Source organism: Pocillopora damicornis, chromosome 14, assembly GCF_964200805.1.
Source record: "Pocillopora damicornis chromosome 14, jaPocDami1.2, whole genome shotgun sequence".
Taxonomy (NCBI): Eukaryota; Metazoa; Cnidaria; class Anthozoa; order Scleractinia; family Pocilloporidae; genus Pocillopora; species Pocillopora damicornis.
In genome coordinates, this window is record NC_142683.1 from 3,768,387 (window position 1) to 3,790,230 (window position 21,844).

General features: G+C 38.8%; 1 protein-coding gene, 2 long non-coding RNA genes and 1 pseudogene across 4 annotated transcripts; 2 read left to right on the forward strand and 2 right to left on the reverse strand.

The window, feature by feature from the left end:
- Positions 1-900: 900 nt before the first annotated feature.
- LOC149034044 (aldo-keto reductase family 1 member A1-like) lies at positions 901-7,345 on the reverse strand (annotated as a pseudogene). The gene is made up of 6 exons (XR_016182806.1): positions 6,944-7,345; positions 6,262-6,526; positions 5,228-5,355; positions 4,540-4,745; positions 3,510-3,596; positions 901-2,903 (listed from the first exon to the last, which is right to left on the reverse strand). The product of XR_016182806.1 is annotated as an aldo-keto reductase family 1 member A1-like (transcript).
- Positions 7,346-7,734: 389 nt separating this feature from the next.
- On the forward strand, positions 7,735-9,414 carry LOC149034045 (uncharacterized). The gene is made up of 2 exons (XR_016182818.1): positions 7,735-8,058; positions 8,619-9,414. It is a non-coding gene; the product is annotated as an uncharacterized LOC149034045 (long non-coding RNA).
- LOC149034046 (uncharacterized) lies at positions 9,332-12,277 on the reverse strand. The gene is made up of 3 exons (XR_016182819.1): positions 12,196-12,277; positions 11,372-11,481; positions 9,332-11,273 (listed from the first exon to the last, which is right to left on the reverse strand). It is a non-coding gene; the product is annotated as an uncharacterized LOC149034046 (long non-coding RNA).
- Positions 12,278-13,654: 1,377 nt separating this feature from the next.
- LOC149034047 (uncharacterized) lies at positions 13,655-21,830 on the forward strand. The gene is made up of 3 exons (XM_089193378.1): positions 13,655-13,923; positions 16,804-16,892; positions 18,008-21,830. The coding sequence occupies exon 3, from the start codon at positions 18,021-18,023 to the stop codon at positions 21,231-21,233; it is 3,213 nt and encodes a 1,070-aa protein (XP_089049504.1). The 5' UTR covers positions 13,655-13,923; positions 16,804-16,892; positions 18,008-18,020; the 3' UTR covers positions 21,234-21,830.
- Positions 21,831-21,844: the final 14 nt, after the last annotated feature.

Sequence of the window (21,844 nt, forward strand, 5' to 3'; positions counted from 1 at the left end):
AATTGTCCCTGATTCCTGTGTGTACCAAGTGCCATTTGCAGCCTTGGCTGACGAAGGAGGCAAGTATTTATCAGAGACATGCAGGATTCGGTTAGTTCCCTCTCTCACGACTCTAAAGCTTGTTCAAGACAGTCCTCCAGACTATCACAGTCAGGCCGGGGCACTGGTAGTGGGTGACCCTGTGGTTGGAAAGGTGATTTACAAGGGAAGGTGCAGAAATATGATACCATTGTCGTGTGCAAGAAAGGAAGCAGAGATGATTGGAACACTTCTTGGCGTAAGGCCCTTGTTAGGAGAGTCCGCTACAAAGCATTCTGTACTCCAAGCGATAAATTCAGTGAGCCTGATACACATTGCTGCGCATGGAGATCCCGAAAGAGGGGAGATTTCTCTTTCTCCTAGGCACCCTACCCTACTCCCACCTTTTCCTCGAGAAGAAGAGTATCTTTTGACGATGGCAGATATTTCAAAAACTCAGTTGCGAGCTAAACTAGTGGTGCTTAGTTGTTGTCACAGTGCTCGTGGGCAGATTAGAACCGAGGGAGTTATTGGAATTGCCCGAGCGTTCTTGGGATCCGGAGCTCGTTCAGTGTTAGCGGCACGATGGAAGCTGGATGACATAGCCACAGAGCAGTTTATGACTTGTTTCTACAAACATTTGTTCCGCGGTGAAAGCGCCAGTGAGTCTCTCCACAAGGCCAGGAAGTGGATGAGAAATAACGGCTTTGACAAAGTTTCTCAATGGGCGCCATTTATGATCATGGGCGACAACGTGACATTTGATTTTGGAAATTGGCCGGTGCCTAACGCACCTTAAGAGCCATGACTTTGATAAAACCTCTGTGGCCGAATGAACCAGATTTAGTAAAGCTCACAACTATTTAATAACAAGCCTGTAAAAAGAGGACGCCATCTGCGAAGGACAACTCGGATCGATACACAGAGGAAAGCATTTCTGTAAAATGCTTATCAGATATCTAAGTTTATTAATTTGAAACAAGACAGCGTGTAGAGTATTTCTTTATAAGAGTTCCGAAGTTAAAAAACTCCAATTTATTTTTTTAAGTCATAAGTTCAGTGAACAAGCCAAGCAAAGTGTGACGGTTTTTAGGTTTCGAACGCGGTTAGTTCTTCAAGGAAAGAAAATTTTAAATCCTTTTTCAAAGGTGATTAGTTAGTCAATTCAAGAGACTTTTAAACATATGTATGACCTTGGAAAAGAAGTGTTTTCTGAGCTTAAAGTTTTGGAAATTTCTTGCAAGGCTTTTGAAAAAAATATTGTGGTTTAACATGCCAAAATAAATATATTTAAAGAAAAGAAAAAAGGAGATACTCTTAATCGTATAATAATGCAAACCTTTGTATTCTCATAAATACCCCAGTAATTTTATCAATTTAATCCTTTAACCCCAAAGACTGACTAGCATCTAATTTCTCCTTACAGTGTCACTCCTGACTTAAATATTAAGGTCATGAGAATAATGGAAATGATCAACAAGTACAGGAGCTCTTGATTGTTAAGAAAATTCTCCTTGTCAGCACCTTAGGAAATGTATAGAAAACAGTATGGAGAATGTGTATACTGATCTTAGTGTGTAAAGGGTTAATTGATACCCCTATGTGTAGATACTGTTGTATCCTCACACAGACTCTTGTACGCTTATAGATACTTTTGTATACTCAATATCCTTCATTTTCGCTCTGCCGCTACTATTTCGGTCTTGCCTGATGAAATAGGTGACCCTCGTGTCAGCCATTTGGGATTCAAATCCCCTCTTTAAATCGCTCTCCCGGGCCTCTGAGAGGTTACACATTGGGTGCATGAGCCAATCCTTCCAATAATTTTCGAATTGTCTTATTTCCGCTTCAAGGAAACTGCCATGCGCATTTCCTGTCTAATGAAAGACAGTCCACGGACCTCCCTGGAGAAAGCTGGTGACTGGATACAGTACGTACTCAGACATGGTGGAACCCAGCACCTCAGAGCTCAGGTGTTTAACATCCCTTGGTACCAGTACTACTTACTTGACGTCATAGCTTTCCTTGTTGCCATAGCAGCGATAATTGTCATGGTGATAAGACTGGCATGTCGATGCCTGTGTCGTGCATGCTGTAAAAGGAGTGTTGGCAAAACTTAAAACGATTAAAATCTTGATTGCTCTTCTCCCTTAACACAATTAAGCGCGATTAGAATTAATGCACCTGTCGACTCAAACTTATTATATGTCACAAGATAAGTGGGTTTGATCAAATGAATTGACCACCATAAAGACTTTCTAAAGCTGACGTTTGGAGCGTTAACCCTTCGTCATGCGCTCTGACAGTTTCCTCCCGTACAGGAGAAGTTAAAAAGCATGGCTCATAATTTCGGATTATTTTTTCAACAGCAATTGACGTTAGACACTGATTTTGATTTCTACTCAAAATAATCCAATTAACAATAACTATAACAATAATCCAATTAACAATAACTATAACAATAACAATTACTCCACAATAACACGCTAAAATAGCGTGTAATATTTAATACGAAATATCGACAAAAATTTTGCATTTCGTTCGGCTACATCTGGCAACATTCGGAATTCATCATAACAACTTCAGAGGTCCACGAAACGTCTTCGCTAATGTTGGGGAAATCGACTGATGTTTTTTCCAAAAAACGTTAACCCGGAGAAAGCTAATGCATGCGTAAACATAAAATATCAAGTAAATAATTTTTCTACAGCACAAATATTTTTTTCCAATTTTTTACTTAAATAAATATACAATACAGTGGCAATGACTCTGAGTCCATTAGTTTAGAGTTTGTAATACAAATATAGTTCTGACAAATATTAAAATGGAATATTGAAGGGATAATGAGGATGAGCACTATCTCGAGGGACTTTCTTACCATCAACCTGAAAAAAAAGGTGAAAAAGAAAAAAGGTTAACTCTTGAGCAAAGCCTCTAGCGTGCAATTTTCTCTTCCAGCCATATAGCCTGTTTGTTCTTTCAATCCTAGTAGTGATTAAGATACAGTATCAATATCTCATTGGGCAGGCACATGATAAGAATAAATAAAAATATCAGGCAAGAGAAATTCTTTCATTTAGGGCACTTTATTTATTTATTTATTTATATATATATATATATATATATATATATATATATATATATATCCATATATTTTTTTTAAGGGGGGGGAAAAGGTCAATAAGAATATTTCAGAGCCGGGGGGGGGAGGAGGAGGGAAATAAGTGGACACTAATAAGAATGCCATAGGGGTGGTATGAGCCGACAAACCATGCCACAGCCATTAAGGGAAGCTTCAGAGTAAAAGTATGGCCTAAGGTTTGGTATGGTGCAGGATGAACCACCCAAGTTTCAGAATGCTTTGCTGTCTCTGTATGAAGAACAGGCAAGGTCAGAGAGTGGTGGGTGATTAAGTAAAACAGAGAAAAAAGTGGCAGGGAGGGGTTGGAAAGTGAGGACAGAGTGGGGAAGGAGGGGACAGTACCACTTACTTCTTTCATGGGAATAAGAGCTCTCCAAGATTTGTTGACGGATTCAATGAGCCTCATGTCTTCATCAGAGAGGGTGAAATCAAAGACCTGCATATGTTTAAAGGAATGTTATGTTGTTACCTTTTGCTCATAATTGCTAAAATATTGTTTGTTTCAATGAGTACCAAGCCAATTTGAAAAGATAAAAACCATCAGCTTGATTCAAACCAAAACATGAAGAAGAACCATGTGTGGGTGGCAATACATATCTTGACTGACAAATACAATGTGCAACATTCTTCCTCTGCTTTTGCTTAATACATGTTTTTTGGCCATGGTTTGATGCTACTCTGGTTTACAGATTTAATGAATATAACCGAAGAAGTTGTAATTCATAGATCCAACGTTTCAACACTCCTGTCTAGTGCCTTCATCAGGGGTGATCATCACCCCTGATGAAGGCACTAGACTAACTTCTTAGGTTACACTCATTAAATCTGCAAACCAGAGTAGCATCAAACCATGTCTGATTGCCCACCTGGTTGCCATGTGAACTTTAATATATTAAATGTTTTTTTATTTCAAAATTCTTTAGATTAGTTTTGGCATGTATTCACTTATTTACTGGTAATTACAGGCATGCTTATTGCAGGGTCATTTGTGATATTGACACTGTGGAGACTGGAGACAAACAATAAACTGATACAGGTGTTGGTCTATGCTGACAATTCAATATAAGTGAATTATCATGCACACTCTGATTGGTCAATAAGCTACAGCCCTTTTACCCAATAAACCCATATAAAGCTGTTTCATGAAAGCAACAGATCACACTTTCTAAAAAGTTTTCCTGCAGGAGCAATAACTCCCTTGCAGTGCAAGTATAACACTTAATAAGTTTGTAAATCATGAGCCACAGGTATGCAGGTATAAACTTTTCCCATATTGTCTTAAGATCTTGCCTGACCTCTTACACTGCTGAACCAAAAGAAAGTGTGGCCTATTGATTGTGTAAACAATCCCACATAATCTTGATATATTGAAAGCTTACTTCAAAGTTGCTTTGAATGTGGGCAGGTGTGACACTTTTAGGTATAACAGAGACACCCCTCTGTATCTGAAAGCGAATACAGACTTGAGCAGGAGACTTTCCATATGCGTTGGCAATTTCCTCTATCTTTGGGTCATGCAGTAGACTCCAGTCTTCCTGTTTAGCCTGTGGGTGGCCAGGGGATCCAAGCGGACTGTATGCTGTCACTGTGTTAACGACAAAATTATTGTATGAATTGATTGAACTTAATTCCAATCTACAAACAGAAAGTATGAGTAAAGAGAAACTGTCAATTGTAGTGAAGTGGTTTATAAGCGATAATTATACAGCCTATATAGCTAGCAACACATGCTCTCATTGGTCAACTTAAGGGTCATATAACATCCAACAATGAGACTTGTTTCCTATCACACATCTTGCAAACTCTAAGACAACAGAGGTAACAGTGCACTGTAACCCACAAACCTTGACTGACAACTGTTGTCACATGCATACAGAGCACAACAGCAGGTGGTATGACATTTATAACATTCTGGTATTTTGCATTCTAATGTGCACATATAATATATAAAGAAGTTTTCATCTGTTTTCTCATTGCTTCCTGTAATGTCTTAGATACTCTGCCTTATGACACAAATGAACTGTTTCCCTCAGGAAGAGTTGTTCAGGGTTGAATGTTTAAACACACCAACAATGTCTCTTTTCCTGCAATGTTCTATGAGCTGAGCTTGATTGAAGTAAGGATGACATTCGACCTGGAGAACAGCAGGTTTTATTCTGCTTTTAGATGGGATATGCTGTTGAAATTTAATAAACCTAAAAAAATAAAATAAATAAATAAAAAAACTGGCAAACTGATAAAGATGGAAACAACTTGCATGGTACTCAAGCTCAATCAAGGAAAACACATTGGCCTGATGCTTAGTGATCTAGGCAACTGGTCAAGAGATCTAAAATAGAGGGGGTGGGGGGGGATGGGTGAACCCTGTGATGTGCTGGTAGCTTTTTGGAACAGTGCCTCTTTCCACCCAGGAGTATAAATGGGTACCTACAGCCACCTATCAGGGAAACCTGATGAAATGCAGGGAAGTAGGGTGGTGTAAACCCTGTGATGTACTGGCAGCTTTGTGATACAGTACTTCTCTCCACCCAGGAGCATAAATGGGTACCTTCTGCCACCTATGAGGGAAACCTGATCAAATGCAGGGGGATGGGGTGAGGTGAAACCTTTGTTGTGCTGGTAGCTTTAGGTTATAGAAATCAGGCTCTGCTAGCAAAATGAGGTCTTGTTCAGACACCATGCAGCTGCTGTGACACACTTCATTCAGTACTTAAGTTCAAGAAAAGCAAGGCTGAAGCACAGCATTTGAGTTAAACTCTTTAATTTAGTTAGGTAAAGAATTAAGTTCATGAGGCTCTGCTCAGTGAATGAGAGAGCTGCACAACTCTGACACAACAGCAATTCAAACATCATTCCTCTACCAAGCCAAACAAAATTAATAAATTATTTCCTAATTGCAATTAAGTTTGGCATGGCTGAAGTATGACATCTGAACTAAGCTTTAGCCACTTACCCATTTTCAGAATTTTACCTTTGACCTTTACCCATTCACCTCACAAAAACTGAGATTAAGGCTTCAACAATAAGAACCAATTTATTTCTGAAATCTCAGAGATTTGTATAATTACATCTGTTAGAAATCCCATGAAGGTAGTCTTTACCAATTGCTTTGAAAAGACCATCATCCACAAGTGTTTCCATTGCTTTCCAAGTATCACATGGATCATGGTATGCATAAATAATATTTCCATCATCATCCTTTGGAAAACTGACATCACCATCCTTAAAGGATACAGGCCAGTGTATAAGATACATGTCAAGATAATTGAGTCCTAAGTGAGTTTGCTCTGCAGCAGAATGCACATCAGTAGGGTTGTGCTTTGTGTTCCATAACTTAGATGTGATGAACAAATCTTTCCTATTCACCTACAAAACAAGGAAAGAAATGAATCCCTGTCCTTTGTGAAGGAGATCCAATTCAGCTGAAGAAGTCTGGCTTCAAGATCTGGCTGCATTGTTGTGTTGCGTTCTAAGCCAAGTATTTCATCGCTCACTGTATTTTTCTGAACCCAGAACTGACTGCACCAGCGAACAGTCAGGGAAGCAACAAGAAATGCTGAGGGTTTAATTAACCCTTGGTTGGCACAAGCACGTCCTTTTGCGGTGAAAGAAGCTATGTAAACATAATAGGCAAATCTAGACCGGATAAAAGCTCTGCAAAAACTTTTGACATTTTTGCGATATTTTGTAAGTTTGTCGCTTTCCCAGCCCGCTCTTTCGCTCGACTTTACTGACTGAGGGTCAGAGAGAATCAGAGAGAATCAGTCCATAACATTTCTGTACCGTTTTTCCGATACAAGACTTTAAAGCCTGTCCGACCTCTTTTTCATTGCCATAAACCGCTGCGCAGTCAATGTGTCTGTATCCAGCTTTTATCGCCATTTCTACGGCATAGGTGACCTTGTCTGGTTTGCTTTTCCATGTCCCAAGACCAAGAGCGGGTAGCGAACCACCGTTGCTTAATTTGATGGTTTCCATGTGATTTTATGGCACAAACAAAAGCTCTCCCAGATGTTCTGCACATTAGTCAAGCAGCTTTGATAAGGACCAAAGAACAGAATAGGACCTCAATAATGTCCTGTAAATCTCTCTAAGAGCTGTTTCTGTTTGGTATTATTCCCTAGGATAAGGATAAGAACCTCACTAATCGAACTTCAGTTACAAAGTCGTTTTCCTCCAAGGCGTTCCAAGTATAGACGCGGAGAAACTAGTGATGAGAATCGCGAGCCTCTCCTACTGGGTGCTGCCGTCTGCCCACATATCGGGGAGGGGGGGGGGGTGATACAGAGGCCGAAATTTTTGCATAAGTACATTCATTTTTCAACAAAATAAAATTATCTGGCCGGTTTTTTCTCCTTTTCACTGAATCCTTCATCAAAATACACCCGTGTAGACCTTACAAACGAAGAGGAAATATGCACAAGAATACTCAATTGAAAAGAAGAGGCTTTTCAAAGGGGGATATATATAACGGCGTAATATGTGACTACCGCAGTCTATGTACTGTAAGATTTTACGCCACTATCTCAGTCGGTAAATTAATTATAATAAATTAATATGTTATGTAAATTATATTACTGGCGTAAAATTTACATTATATGTATCGCCGACTGGAAGAAATTACGCCGTTAGTTACCGGCCGTAAAATCTTGCATATATACATCACCGACTGGAAAAAATTACGCCGTTAGTTACTGGCCGTAAAATCTTGCATATATACATCACCGACTGGAAAAAATTACGCCGTTAGTTACTGGCCGTAAAATCTTACATATATACATCGTTAGTAAACGGCTTAAAATCTTACAGTATATACACCAACGCAGATAATGGCGTAAAATCGTACAGTCTACAGACTGTGTTAGTCGCATATTACGCCGTTATCTAACGACCGTCAGGTGAGGAAGTTAGAAGTTTATTTGTCACTATTTTTAGCACTTTGATTTAATGTAATTGGTGGGTTATGGCGCGCTGTCATTGGTGTATTTTGAACCTCATTATTTTTCTGAGTATTGGACGTTGTTCCCTTACAGGTTCACTTTGTTACTGATCGGCTATCACGCTCTTTCATAGTAGGCATCCACGCTTAAGGAATTTCAATTCTGTAATATGATTTAATTATATATCAATTTATTAGAATTAATCTACCGACTGAGATAGTGGCGTAAAATCTTACATCTTATATTCACTTTCAATTCTGCTGTCTCTATTGGTGTTATTAGGATTAAATCTAATGTGGCTGGCTTCTCTAACCCTTCATGTGTTACAGGGAGAGCCATAATCAATACACTTAACTTGGTCCTAAACAGGAACATGTCCTGTTTCACAGATGTGTTCTGAAACCACCATATTCTGAATACAAGCAAGCTGTAGCATGAAGGTGCAGTAGAAAGGGGTAACTACCCCTGAAACAATGAGGGTCACGTGTTCAATATTTTTCTTTTTTTCGTCTTTGCAGGAATTCAACTGCAATGGAACAGTTTTTTAAAACCCAAAATATGGGGAGGTGATACAGCTACAAGGTGACCAGCATCAGAATATCAGTGATTTTCTGAAATAGCTGAAACTGGCCAAACCAGACCAGATACACATGCACGGTTTCTAGAACTTACTCCTTAGCATTGGGGTTTGCATGTATATAAGTTTACTCTTATTACCAAGTAAGATCTAGAAAACAACTATCAAAGTGAAGGCTGATTCAGATCTAACTAGGAACACTGTTTTGTGGTAAACTTTAGGGCTATGTCTACCTTAAAATCAAAACTTTTTTTAAGATTTATGTCTAGCTATGTTGAGTTGATGGTTTCAGTTCTTTGGTGGCTTCTCTTACTTCATGTGTTCACGACAGCCACGGAAATAGTTTTAACACTAGCCAGTAACTTGGAAAACATAAGCAATAAAAAAAGAAACATTTCTGACTAGCATTGGTTTGTTTTTTTTTTTGTTAATGTGAACAATTGGTTGAGAATTATCATATCTCATGTCAGTGTAAACCTTCAACTCTCATACATTGTAAATGACCAAGACAAAATTTCTCCTAACCATATCAATACAATATCAAGCAGACAAGTGATGAGAATAAAGAAAAATTTCAATTAGGGATTATTAGTTGATCAAATACAAAATACTCTAAACTAACATCATAAGAATTGTATAACAGACTGTAAGGAGAATTACTACTGAGATCTTGGGAATGAAAGGGTAAATGTATTATTTCCCTCCCAGTTTTTAATAAATTTGTTTTATTTGAGTGTACACTGGTTTATTAATCACTGGAAAGTTCGTAAAAACTGAAATACAATAAATTAAAATAGGCAATTATCATACAATAAACGCTAATCAAATGTCCTAAACTCGAACAGTGAGATGCTATATCGAAGGCGTTCGTCGAGGGTCGAACACACAATTTATAGTACAGCGGTTAAATTTAAAATACGTCATGTAAGCTTTAGCACTTGTTCCCCACGAAAAATTCAAAAAAGGACTGTTCAAGATCATTCTGAACAAAGGAGCTTTGAGGTCCTGCGACAGTTTCTTGATTTTGTTTGAGTATTTTGTGGTTGTCATAAAATAACCACTGAGATAGGATCTTTACCTGTAAGCTAAATGCGAGTACAAATTTTTTCTTATATCGGGCACATAAAATAGCATTACACCGTTAATGTTTTCGTCCAGTATCAATCATTAGGAGAAGAAGAAATATCACTAAATGCGTGATCGCGTAGTTTATAGCGACTCTCAAAATCCAAGATTCATGAAAACAAGCCATCAAACTATACTTCTCTGTTTTTGATTACTCACATGAAGCTCACAGATAAAGATATACAAAGACTAATAAAAATGTTTTCAGTATGTTTGAGCTATTTACTAGGTTATCAATGCGCTAATACTGAGCCTAACAGTAACGTTTGAATTTTAGACGGTAATGTCGTCTCTTAAAAAGTAAATTATGAGAGAGATTCCCTTGCAGCGTTGAGTCCGTTGAGAGAAGTTCAATGTTTTTTACTTACGTAATACGAAAAATTTGTCAACACTGAAACATCAGATAATTCGTGAAATAACGAACGGGAATTTCAGGAATTGTACACACGCTACGTTTATGGGAAATTCTGAAGTAAATGGATGTAAATGACCTTCCCGATTTTGTTTCCTCAGTATGCGAAAATCTCGATGGATTCCTCCACTAGAATACATACATACATACATACTTCATTGTTACCTCCCCAATGGGGCTTTTTAGGGACAATTATTTAAATTACTAAAGTTACTAATAACTACACAATTAAAATTAATTAAATTTAAGAAACATTTACAACATTATCTAAACTTTGTAGTCGAGAAAAATACTAAAAATAAATGAAGTTTAGGAAAAGCTTATTCTTTAAGATACGTTTAAAAACTTGAACCGAACGGCTTGATTTTAAAAAGGGGTCTTAATTGTTCCAAAGTCCAATAGTTCTGTAATAAAATGTTCTTTGTCCTTAGGCTGTTTTAAAAAGAGGTATATTAAGCTTTTGGCCACTCCTAGTTGTACGCTTGGTAACTTGCTCGCAGGAACTGAATTGTGACGTCAGATATTTGGGGGCGTGTCCGGAAATGTATTTAAAAGTCATGGTAGCTTGGCGGTAGTATAGTTGGTCCTTAACGGGTAACCAAGACAAACTTTTTGAGTGGGGAGTTACATGATCGTACTTTCTCGCGCCACTAACGATTCGACATGCGAAGTTCTGCACAGCCTGCAATTTCCGTATATTTTTCTCTGTGGTATTTGCCCTGACGTTCGAGCAGTAGTACAACTTACTGAAAACTAAGGCGTTTATCACGGTTAACAACGACGTTCTGTCAAGACAGTGTTTGACACGGCTAATTTGCGCGAGACGTGCGATACATTCCGATACTGTGGTCTGATATGATCATCAAATGTCAAGTTCGAATCCAAAATCACGCCGAGATCTTTGGCTGATTGTACAGAGGAGATGTCCTTTCCCAACAAAGACAAAGGAAACTCATGGAGCTTCGAAGTCATCTGTCGGCTCTCGAAAACAATTAATTTCGTCTTGTCTGGATTTAGAAATAGCCTATTTCTGAAGCACCAGTTGCGTACACCGAATACCTAGAAAAATTAAAACAGTTTCGCGGGTTATGCAAAAATCGAATACTACAGGTACGTTCCATTATATTTCAAACTCTGTTTTCAAAAGGAATTCTCACCTTTGTTGGCCCGTGGAGGTAATTCCGAGTTCCATTGCTTACGATGGTACACGGTTTGCCAAAAAATTGGACCGGTACATTACCACCATTGTGTTCAAAGACGGGAGATGCTGCAAATGCATAATGCGTACTTAGAGTGTTTTCCAAGAGCTTTCATATATATGAAATACTTTTAAATATTTCAACACTTTTACGCCCGGTGCATTGCGTAAATTTTTAACAAAATTGCGGCAAAAGATCAATTCTCTACAAGGCCCACACCGAATTGATAAAGGCAAAAAAATCAGCCAAGAATAAAAGAAACTGCCAATCATTTTTCGAAAACCTCTTGTGATTTAACTCCTTTGAGTGCAAGGCCTTGTTTACAAAGCATGTGGAACTAATAAGAAGAAACCTCTCGAGCATGTCCTTGAACTCATCTCTTTTCCCCTCGAAATAACCCAAGAAGTACTGATTTTCAACAGAACAATTTTCAAGGTTTTCCTCAAGGAAGTCAGTCTCCGAGTTGTTTAAAGAAGAATGATTAGTCGCCGCCATCATTACGCATTCTAGTGTCTTAATCAAAAATTGTCTTCAGTTTCTATATGTCATCCTTTCGCGGGCTTTTGCAATATTCGCGGGTTTCTTATTTTTTTCCCGCTGACCAAAATTACCGTGTACTCTTACCCTCGAACGCCTTCGATATCGCGTCACCCACTCGAACACGCGAGGCGTGTATCTACTTATAGATAAATCAGAACAACACAAATATTTTAAGCGCAACAAAACTACCTTGATTATACACGTTTCGGTTTATAAATACAAAAATAAATAAGATGACATACCTCTTTCTCCGTTCTGTTATTCTAGTATTTCGACAATCCTTCGATCTGGCTATGCTTGTGACTAACACGTGTCTCGTGGCCGAATGGAACCTAATGCCGAAAATTCGAGGGTATGTCACACAAAACAAAACAAAAGGGTATTGAACGTCACGCAGATCACAACTAAAAATAGCCTTCGTGACGCTAAGAGACGGTCTTTTTGAGAAGAGGAGAGAAAACTTCCTCCCCTAATGAATTACTGCTGGACAATTGACATGAAAACAAACAAATTAATTCACTTCCTTGATTCTTCTCCAGTTGTCCTTGGAGCGAGTTCATTCGTTTTCCTCACTTGGCTCATAAGCTCACAGGTTGTTCATTAATTCGTATCTAACGGTGGAGAATATTTCCATGTTCATGTTGGGTAGTTTCTCACAGTTTCCACGCCAAGTGAGTTGTCATTGAAAAGGCGCTACGTGCATACAATGGAATAACGCTCCACAAATAAAAGATTGTCCTGCGCTTGGTCTGATAGAAATCCTACGTAAATCGGCTGACGACGAGCGGACAAAATTAATAAGTAATTGATAAAACTTAACCCCTTAACTCCCAAGATCTGATTGTTAATTCTCCCCTGTAGCTGCTACACATTTCCTTGTAAATTGGTTATGAGAACTTGGTGCTAGATCAAGATAGCAGCTTCTACCTGATAAGTTTGAATATTCTGATCACCTGTTTGCTGAAGAATGTATGGATATTGTAGGGAGAAGTTTTATGTTAGTCACTTCTGGGAGTTAAAGGGTTAAAGGACCTTTTCTACTGGCACTTACGTTTGGCTGTTCAACGGGCCTAGGAAAGAGAGTGATTATGGAACCGACAGTCGAACAGAAATAGACAACCACATTTTATTGGCTACTTGATATGACTGACATATGATGTGTGTTGGAAAAAAACTCAAAGGACGAAAAGAGATGGTTAAAATTATTTTCCAAGCAGGGCACTGAAGGCTACACGTTCCGGTAAGTACTGTCTATGAAAACAACTGATTCACTTCCATTAATTTGCCTTGACATAGACTAAGGAAATCGTTTTGTCTTGGAGTATGAGGTTTAAAAACTGCCTCAAACCTCGTTCAGTTATGAATGATGTGATAAATGACTTGGCGGCAGAGAATTCTGATATGTGCAATAGAAATTGAAAGAAATTCATAAACGGCAAAGTCGGTTTATCGTTTTTAACTCCACCTAGATTAACCAAACATTGACTAAATTCAACGAATTAACTGGTATTTTAACCGACACTGGACATGATGATAACTTTCAAGCTACCTTCTCTGAAGATTAAATTCCGACATCCTCTGAGATAGCCGAAGGGCTATCTACTAACGCTCCAGCCTCGCGCAGAATTCCAACCGTCATGTGAAAAATATGAATTCCGAATGTCCATTACAAAAGCTTCAATGAAATTAATTTCAGTTGTTCCTTGCAATGAAGGAAAGATAAGAAGAGACGGATATTTGTTATCCTACTTATGAAGCGCCATTTGATGTGCGTAAATATATTTCAGTTTTGTACGACTAACTTTTTTACCGATGACGGATGTGAGCATGCAAAAATGAAACAATTCACTTTTGTTGCAGGTAACATCCGGTCTCAGTGTACATTGTTTTGCGAGAACCGTTGGATTTTTAACCTAAAATTACAATCAAGACTTGTTACAGTACTGAATTGGAGCTTCTGTCTTGAAACGGTAAGCTATTTGTGTTCAATGACTGTCTCTTCACGAGCTGTTCATTTTCCAGTTACTGCGATTTTCGTCATCGAAGACAAAGTTGGTAAATAAGAGGAACGGCCGCGTTGATCAGAGTTGTACCCTTAAAAGACAACATATTGCTATCTTCTTTTATCTTTTAAGGGTTTTAATCTAAACAATACGGAAATATTGTAACAATCACGTGATGTCATGATCGCGAAGATCTTGCTTAGCTTCATGTAAGTGATGATCAACAAATGATACCTTTTTTAGGAAGGGGAGGGAAAGGTGAATAATGAACCTGAACCACTCTTACAAAGAGGAATTTTCCTAAGAATGTACACCATCGGTCATCTATTTCAGTTTATTCATTCTCTTCGTTCGGACAAACGATTTCAACATCAAAAGTAGCGCACCGGGCGATTTGCCGAATTATCAAAAGTTGAAAATTCTATTGCTCCTGATATTCTCGGGCCCTGTCATATTGATCAAGTGATTGGAACAAAGTTGCTAGGTTTCCGTAGCTTCTTGCTTCTCCATCCCTGTCGCCAATTTCTATTCTGACAGCGAGTGCTTTCTCCTGATATTCTCGGGCCTTGTCGCAAGTTTTTCCTACAGATTTTTTTCCTGAATCTCATTGAAACTTCCTTCAAAGAACGAGGGATTTTTCCTTCTGATGTCAGGTACTCCAAATTACATGTACAGGCCTTTAACAGCGAATACAGCAGAACTGGAAACGATTTGAAAATTTTTGTCTCTAAAACTAAACGGAAGATTTCGTCGGGCGATATCCTTAGTTTTCGCTTGACGCTACAAAATCCGAAATTCAAAATATTACGGCACACAAGAGTAATGACGTTTTAACCCGAAAGGAAAAAACCTGCACAAAATAAAACTTTTCGCCAGTTATCAACATGACCTCCAATGCTATATTACCAAAAATTAAAATGGCTGGCTAAGGAAGATATCTTTAAGCGGATTCAGTCCGTTAACTTTTAGTTTGATGGCGTGACAAGAGACAAAAAAAAAAGTCGACTTCCTTCGGAAGATGTTATACAAGTGCGTTTGCCATCATCAAAATGAATAACGAACGTTTCTAACTTCAAAAGGCAATTTGCATCAATGCCGACTGTTTTAGAAATCTAAACAACACCAGTATCGTTATGAAAGCTTCAAAAAAATGATCATAAGAATAACAACATTAACAGCATGTAGAAATATCATTCCCCCCCTTGAAAAGAAGCTATGGCTTCTTCCATTGAATGAGATATATAAAGGAAAAATATTATTGTTTATATTTCGATACTTTATAATACTTTTCCAGAAGCATCGACAAATACTGCACTTTTTTCAAGGATTTGCACCATCAAAGTGCAAGATCATCAAATAAAGTGCATATCGATTATGCACGGACAATTATAACAAAACTTACTTTCTCATTTAATTTTTAGAAACGCGAACTTGTTGCAAGGAAATGCGATTAGTATTAAGATATTGGCTGGGCAGTTTCGAATTAACAGTAAGCAGAATGATGCAACACAAGCTCCCTTGAGAGCCCAGTAAATCGGTTTTGTTAAGAGCATTGCATCTTCTTGAAAATTCTATTTCTCCTGATATTCTCGGGCCCCGTCATATTGACCAAGTGATTGGAACAAAGTTCCTAGGTTTAAGTAGCTTGTTGCTTCTCCATCCCTGTCGCCAATTTCTATTCTGACAGCGAGTGCTTTCTCCTGATATTCTCGGGCCTTGTCATATTGACCAAGTGATCGGAACAAAGTTCCTAGGTTTCCGTAGCTTGTAGCTTTTCAAGAATTTGAAAAGAATTTTCAAATTCTTGAAAAGCCTTTTTTCCTGAATGGGTCAAGCGAACAATGATATGGATGTTTGTTTATCATAACTGCTGGGGGAGCTGGTTGCAAGCAACCGAAGATCCTTTTGGTTACGGCCCTCCTGAGTAGTCTGAGAAGGTGAAGCTGTTGTTACCAATTTTTGATAACTTGAAGGAAAAATGAGAACTGTGATCAAAGATATTTAACAAAAACAGTGAAAACAGGAACTTATAAACTATTACGTAATATTTTAAGGAATTGGGTTTTTGGTTCTAAACTGATCCATGAAGTACAGGCCGTTAATACGAATACAGTAGAACTGGAAACGATTTGAAAATTAAATTTGTCTCTGATATTCAACAGAAGATTGTGCCGGGCGATCTCCTTAGTTTTTGATAGACGCTGTAAAATCCAAAATTTAAAATATTACGGCATACAAGAGTATTGACGTTTAACCCTGACTCATGTAAAATGAAACTTTTCGCCAGTCATGAACATGACCTCCAATGCTATTCCTAAATATTAAAATGGCTGGCTCAGGAAGATATCATGAATGTATAAAAATGTTGATATCGAGTGATTGTTTGTCTCCTGAGTCCTCAAATAAGTCTTTGCCAGAACGCAGCGGGTAACTTATCACTTTCATGGCGTCGAAACTTCCTTCAAAGAACGAGTGATTTTTTCTTCTGATGTCAGGTACTTCTGATTACTCGGAATTTACCGGAAGTTTCACTTTCCAATAGTAATGGATAATTGGGGTGGGTATAAGACCCGTGGGGTGCGTTTAAGTTACCCGTTGCCAGAACGCAACGGGTAACATATCATTTTTATGGCGAAAAGAAACAATGTTTATTTACTTTACGCTCATTACATTTACAGTCTATGAATAGGAACAAAATTTTTGTACGAAATTTGGGCGATCGCTTATTCAGTGGAAAAATATTGACTCCGAAAGAGACTTTGCCAGATTGGCATAAGACACAAAAAAAATACTAATTTTGATAAATTCCCAACTTTTCACCATGGATTTTTTACTTCTATTTTCTAGGAAAAAGTTGACTTCCCTCGGAAGATCTTATACAAGTCCCTCTGCCTTCATCAAAATGAATAAGGAACGTTTCTAATTAACTGCTGAAGGTAAGTTGCATCAATGCTGACTGTGTTAGAAATCCAAACAACACTAGTATCGTTATGAAAGCTACAAAAGAAAATTATGAAATAACAACATTACCAGCAAATAGAGATCTCACTGCCCCCCCCCCCTTTGAAAAGAAGCAATGGCTTCTTCCATTGAATGAGATATACAAGGGAAAAGAGATCATTTGTTTATATTTCGATATCCTATAATACTTATTCAAGAGCATCGACAAATACTGCACTTTTTTCAAGGTTTTACACAATCAAATTGCAAGATCATCAAATAAAGTGCACATCGATTATGTGCTGACAATTATAATTATAGCAAACACGCTATAGAGTACAGGACCTTCACACAAAGGTAGCTTATATAAAACATTCTCCGAATACATGCAAAACCTGTGAGTCAAAATATATATTTAGGAAACAGATCAAAGAAAACCTACTCTCTAATTTAATTTCTAGAAACGTGAGCTTGTTGCAAGGAAATGCGATTACTTTCAAGATATCGTCTGGGCAGTTTCGAATTAGCAGTAAGCAGACTGATGCAACACGAGCTCCCTCGAGAGCCCAGTAAATCGGTTTTGTTAAAAGCATTGCTCCTTCTTACAAAATTGAATTGAATTACTGTGAACTAAATATGAATCAGCAAGTCAAATGAAACTTGTAGTGTTCTGTTAGCCGGTTTAATTTTCCAGTTGGTCTCTGATCTGCGTGATTCGCGTGACAGTGCAAGGAACACTCCAGTAGAATAGACGGCAAAGGTGTGTTCCTCTAGGCCTCTTTGATGGACAATGTAAAATATCGATCTACGAACAAGGGGCTAGAGTCCAAACTCCGTAGAAAATATGTATTAAACTTGTTAAATGAACCACAACATTTGGCTAAAATAAAATAAAATAAAAGTATGCGAAAAATGTCTACCTCAGTTTTCCAATGCTAAGGTTAGAGTTCTTTGACGTGATTTGCTAACTTAACTGTGAAATCACGTGCGCCGCGCGTGAACATAAAAAGAATACAAAGCGGGGAGGGGAAGATAAAGATTGAAATTTAAAGATAAACAGTCCGTGTAAAAGTTTTCACTAATTTCTCCTTTTTTTTTTCAAACTGAGAAGAAACAGGGTCAAGATGAACAGCATAAAAGAAGCTATATCAGCTATCTTCATAGGTATAGTGGTCGCCGACTTCCTTCGCAAAACTGGTCGCGTGTTGCAAGCCATCGAGGTTTACAAGGAATGTTTGATTATATTACACAGTCAGGCGAAGGCTATCGATCGTTCATCGGCAAACTTTACGTTCCGAGCCATCTACAAGGGAATAATCAGTGCTTACGTTTATGTAAAGGATTACATGAGTGCAGAAAAATACCTGAGGGAACTCCTCCTATACCTGGATTCTAATGACACCACTGGAAAAGGATGGCTACATTTAAACCTGGCAGAAATACTTCAGGTACAAAGTAAATTAATGGAAGCCTGGAAATTTTACGAATCAGCAATCAACATCATGAAAACGATGGGAAACATACATGGCCAGGCACTGTGTTACGCAAATCTCGGAAAAATGTTCCAATCGCATGGTCATAACGACAAAGCCCGAGAATATCAAGAGAAAGCACTCGACATCAAAAAAGAAATTGGTGATAGGTATGGAGAAGCATCAAGCTACGGAAACCTAGGAGTTTTATTCCAATCACTCGGTCAATATGACAAGGCCCGAGAATATCAAGAGAAAGCACTCGCTATCAGAATAGAAATTGGTGACAGGGATGGAGAAGCATTAAGCTACGGAAACCTAGGAACTTTGTTCCAATTACTCGGTCAATATGACAAGGCCCGAGAATATCAAGAGAAAGCACTCGCTATCAGAATAGAAATTGGTGACAGGGATGGAGAAGCAACAAGCTACGGAAACCTAGGAACTTTGTTCGATTCACTCGGTCAATATGACAAGGCCCGAGAATATCAAGAGAAAGCACTCGATATCAGAATAGAAATTGGTGACAGGGATGGAGAAGCAACAAGCTACGGAAACCTAGGAACTTTGTTCCAATCACTCGGTCAATATGACAAGGCCCGAGAATATCAAGAGAAAGCACTCGCTATCAAAATAGAAATTGGTGACAGGGATGGAGAAGCAAGAAGCTACGGAAACCAAGGAACTTTGTTCCAGTCACTCGGTCAATATGACAAGGCCCGAGAATATACAGAGAAAGCACTCGATATCGCAATAGAAATTGGTGACAGGGATGGAGAAGCAACAAGCTACGGAAACCTTGGAACTTTGTTCCAATCACTCGGTCAATATGACAAGGCCCGAGAATATCAAGAGAAAGCACTCGCTATCAGAATAGAAATTGGTGACAGGTATGGAGAAGCATCAAGCTACGGAAACCTTGGAACTTTGTTCCAATCACTCGGTCAATATGACAAGGCCCGAGAATATCAAGAGAAAGCACTCGCTATCAGAATAGAAATTGGTGACAGGTATGGAGAAGCAAGAAGCTACGGAAACCTAGGAACTTTGTTCCAAGCACTCGGTCAATATGACAAGGCCCGAGAATATCAAGAGAAAGCACTCGCTATCAAAATAGAAATTGGTGACAGAGATGGAGAAGCAAGAAGCTACGGAAACCTAGGAACTTTGTTCCGATCACTCGGTCAATATGACAAGGCCCGAGAATATCAAGAGAAAGCACTCGCTATCACAATAGAAATTGGTGACAGGGGTGGAGAAGCAACAAGCTATAGAAACCTTACATCAACGTTTCTCTTTCTCGGCTTGTATGCAAAGGCTGATGACTATCTAAAGAAGGCAATGGTAGTTAGAAAGGGTATCGATGATAGAATTGGAGAAGCAGTAGACTACATGCACCTTGGTTCAATTTCTCTTAAGCGTGGTGAATATGACAAGGCTCAAGAATATTGCGAGAAAGCCCTTACAATTTGTATGGACATCGGTGATAGAGAGAAAATAGTAGTCAGCTACCAAGTGTTAGGATTGTGTTACCATTCTCTTGGTAAAATTGACATAGCCGAAGAATACATTAAGCAAGCTCTACTATTAAGTAGAGATATTGGACACAACTTGAACGAGTTTCTCTGCCTTTGTGATCTATTGGTGTTAATGATGTCAAAACGTCATCTTGAGGAAGCTTCTTCGTATCTTTTTCAAGTCATTCAAAAGTTCGAAACTTTGAGAGGTTTTCTTAAAGAAAACGATGAGTTGCAAATATCTCTTTTAGAACAGTACGGCACCTTTCCCTACAAGTTGTTAAGTGGGTTGCTTTCTTCCATCGGAGAGCCTGAACGTGCCCTTTACGTCGAGGAGCTGAGAAGGGCAAGAGGCTTGGTCGACTTGATGACAGCTCGGTACTCTGTTCAAGAGCAGATCTCAAGCGATCCACAGTCTTGGTGTGGCATTCAAGACATCATTAGAAAAGAAGCAGGCTGTGCATGCCTGTACATTTCGGTTGGTGGAGATGAGGTGCGGTTTTGGATAATAAAAGCAACGGGAGCTATTCTTTTTTCAGAAAAGAAAGTGAACCTGGACCCCAACAAGGTGACCGGAATAGTCCCTAAGGTAGATGAATTTTTTAAAGAACTGATGTCACTTCACTACAACAACTGCTCAGTGCTGCGTGACTACGACACCGAAGATTTCAAAACAAGTCTTGACTTGTGTTACAAGATAATCATTGCTCCCGTGGCCAGTTTACTGAAGCAGCCCGAGATCATAATTGTCCCTGATTCCTGTGTGTACCAAGTGCCATTTGCTGCCTTAGCTGACGAAGGAGGCAAGTATTTATCAGAGACATGCAGGATTCGGCTGGTTCCCTCTCTCACGACTCTAAAGCTTGTTCAAGACAGTTCTCCAGACAATCACAGTCAGACCGGGGCTCTGATAGTGGGTGACCCTGTGGTTGGAAAGGTGATTTACGAGGGAAGGTGCAGAAATATGATACCATTGCCGTGTGCAAGAAAGGAAGCAGAGATGATTGGAACACTTCTTGGCGTAAGGCCTTTGATAGGAGAGTCCGCTACAAAGCATTCTGTACTCCAAGCGATAAGTTCAGTGAGCCTGATACACATTGCTGCGCATGGATATCCTGAAAGAGGGGAGATTGCTCTTTCTCCTAAGCACCCTACCCTACTCGCACCTTTTCCTCGAGAAGAAGAGTATCTTTTGACCATGGCAGATATTTCAAAAACTCAGTTGCGAGCTAAACTAGTGGTGCTTAGTTGTTGTCACAGTGCTCGTGGACAGATTAGAACCGAGGGAGTTATTGGAATTGCCCGAGCGTTCTTGGGATCCGGAGCTCGTTCAGTGTTAGCGGCATGATGGAAGCTGGATGACATAGCCACAGAGCAGTTCATGACTTGTTTCTACAAACATTTGTTCCGCGGTGAAAGCGCCAGTGAATCTCTCCACAAGGCCAGGAAGTGGATGAGAAATAACGGCTTTGACAAAGTTTCTCAATGGGCGCCATTTATGATCATGGGCGACAACGTGACATTTGATTTTGGAAATTGGCCGGTGCCTAACGCACCTTAAGAGCCATGACTTTGATAAAACCTCTGTAGCAGAATGAACTAGATTTAGTAAAGCTCAGAACTATTTAATTACAAGCCTGTGAAAAGAGGACGCCATCTGCTAAGGACAACTCGGATCGATACACAGAGGAAAGCATTTCTGTAAAATGCTTATCAGACATCTAAGTTTATTAATTTGAAATAAGACAGCGTGTGGCGTATCTCTTTATAAGATTTCCGAAGTTAAAAAAACTCCAATTTATTATTTTAAGTCATTAGTTCAGTGGACAAGCCAAGCAAAGTGTGACAGTTTTTAGGTTTCGAACGCGGTTAGTTCTTCAAGGAAAGAAAATTTTTAATCCTTTTTCAAAGGTGATTAGTCATTCAATTCAAGAGAATTTTACACAAATGTGTGACCTT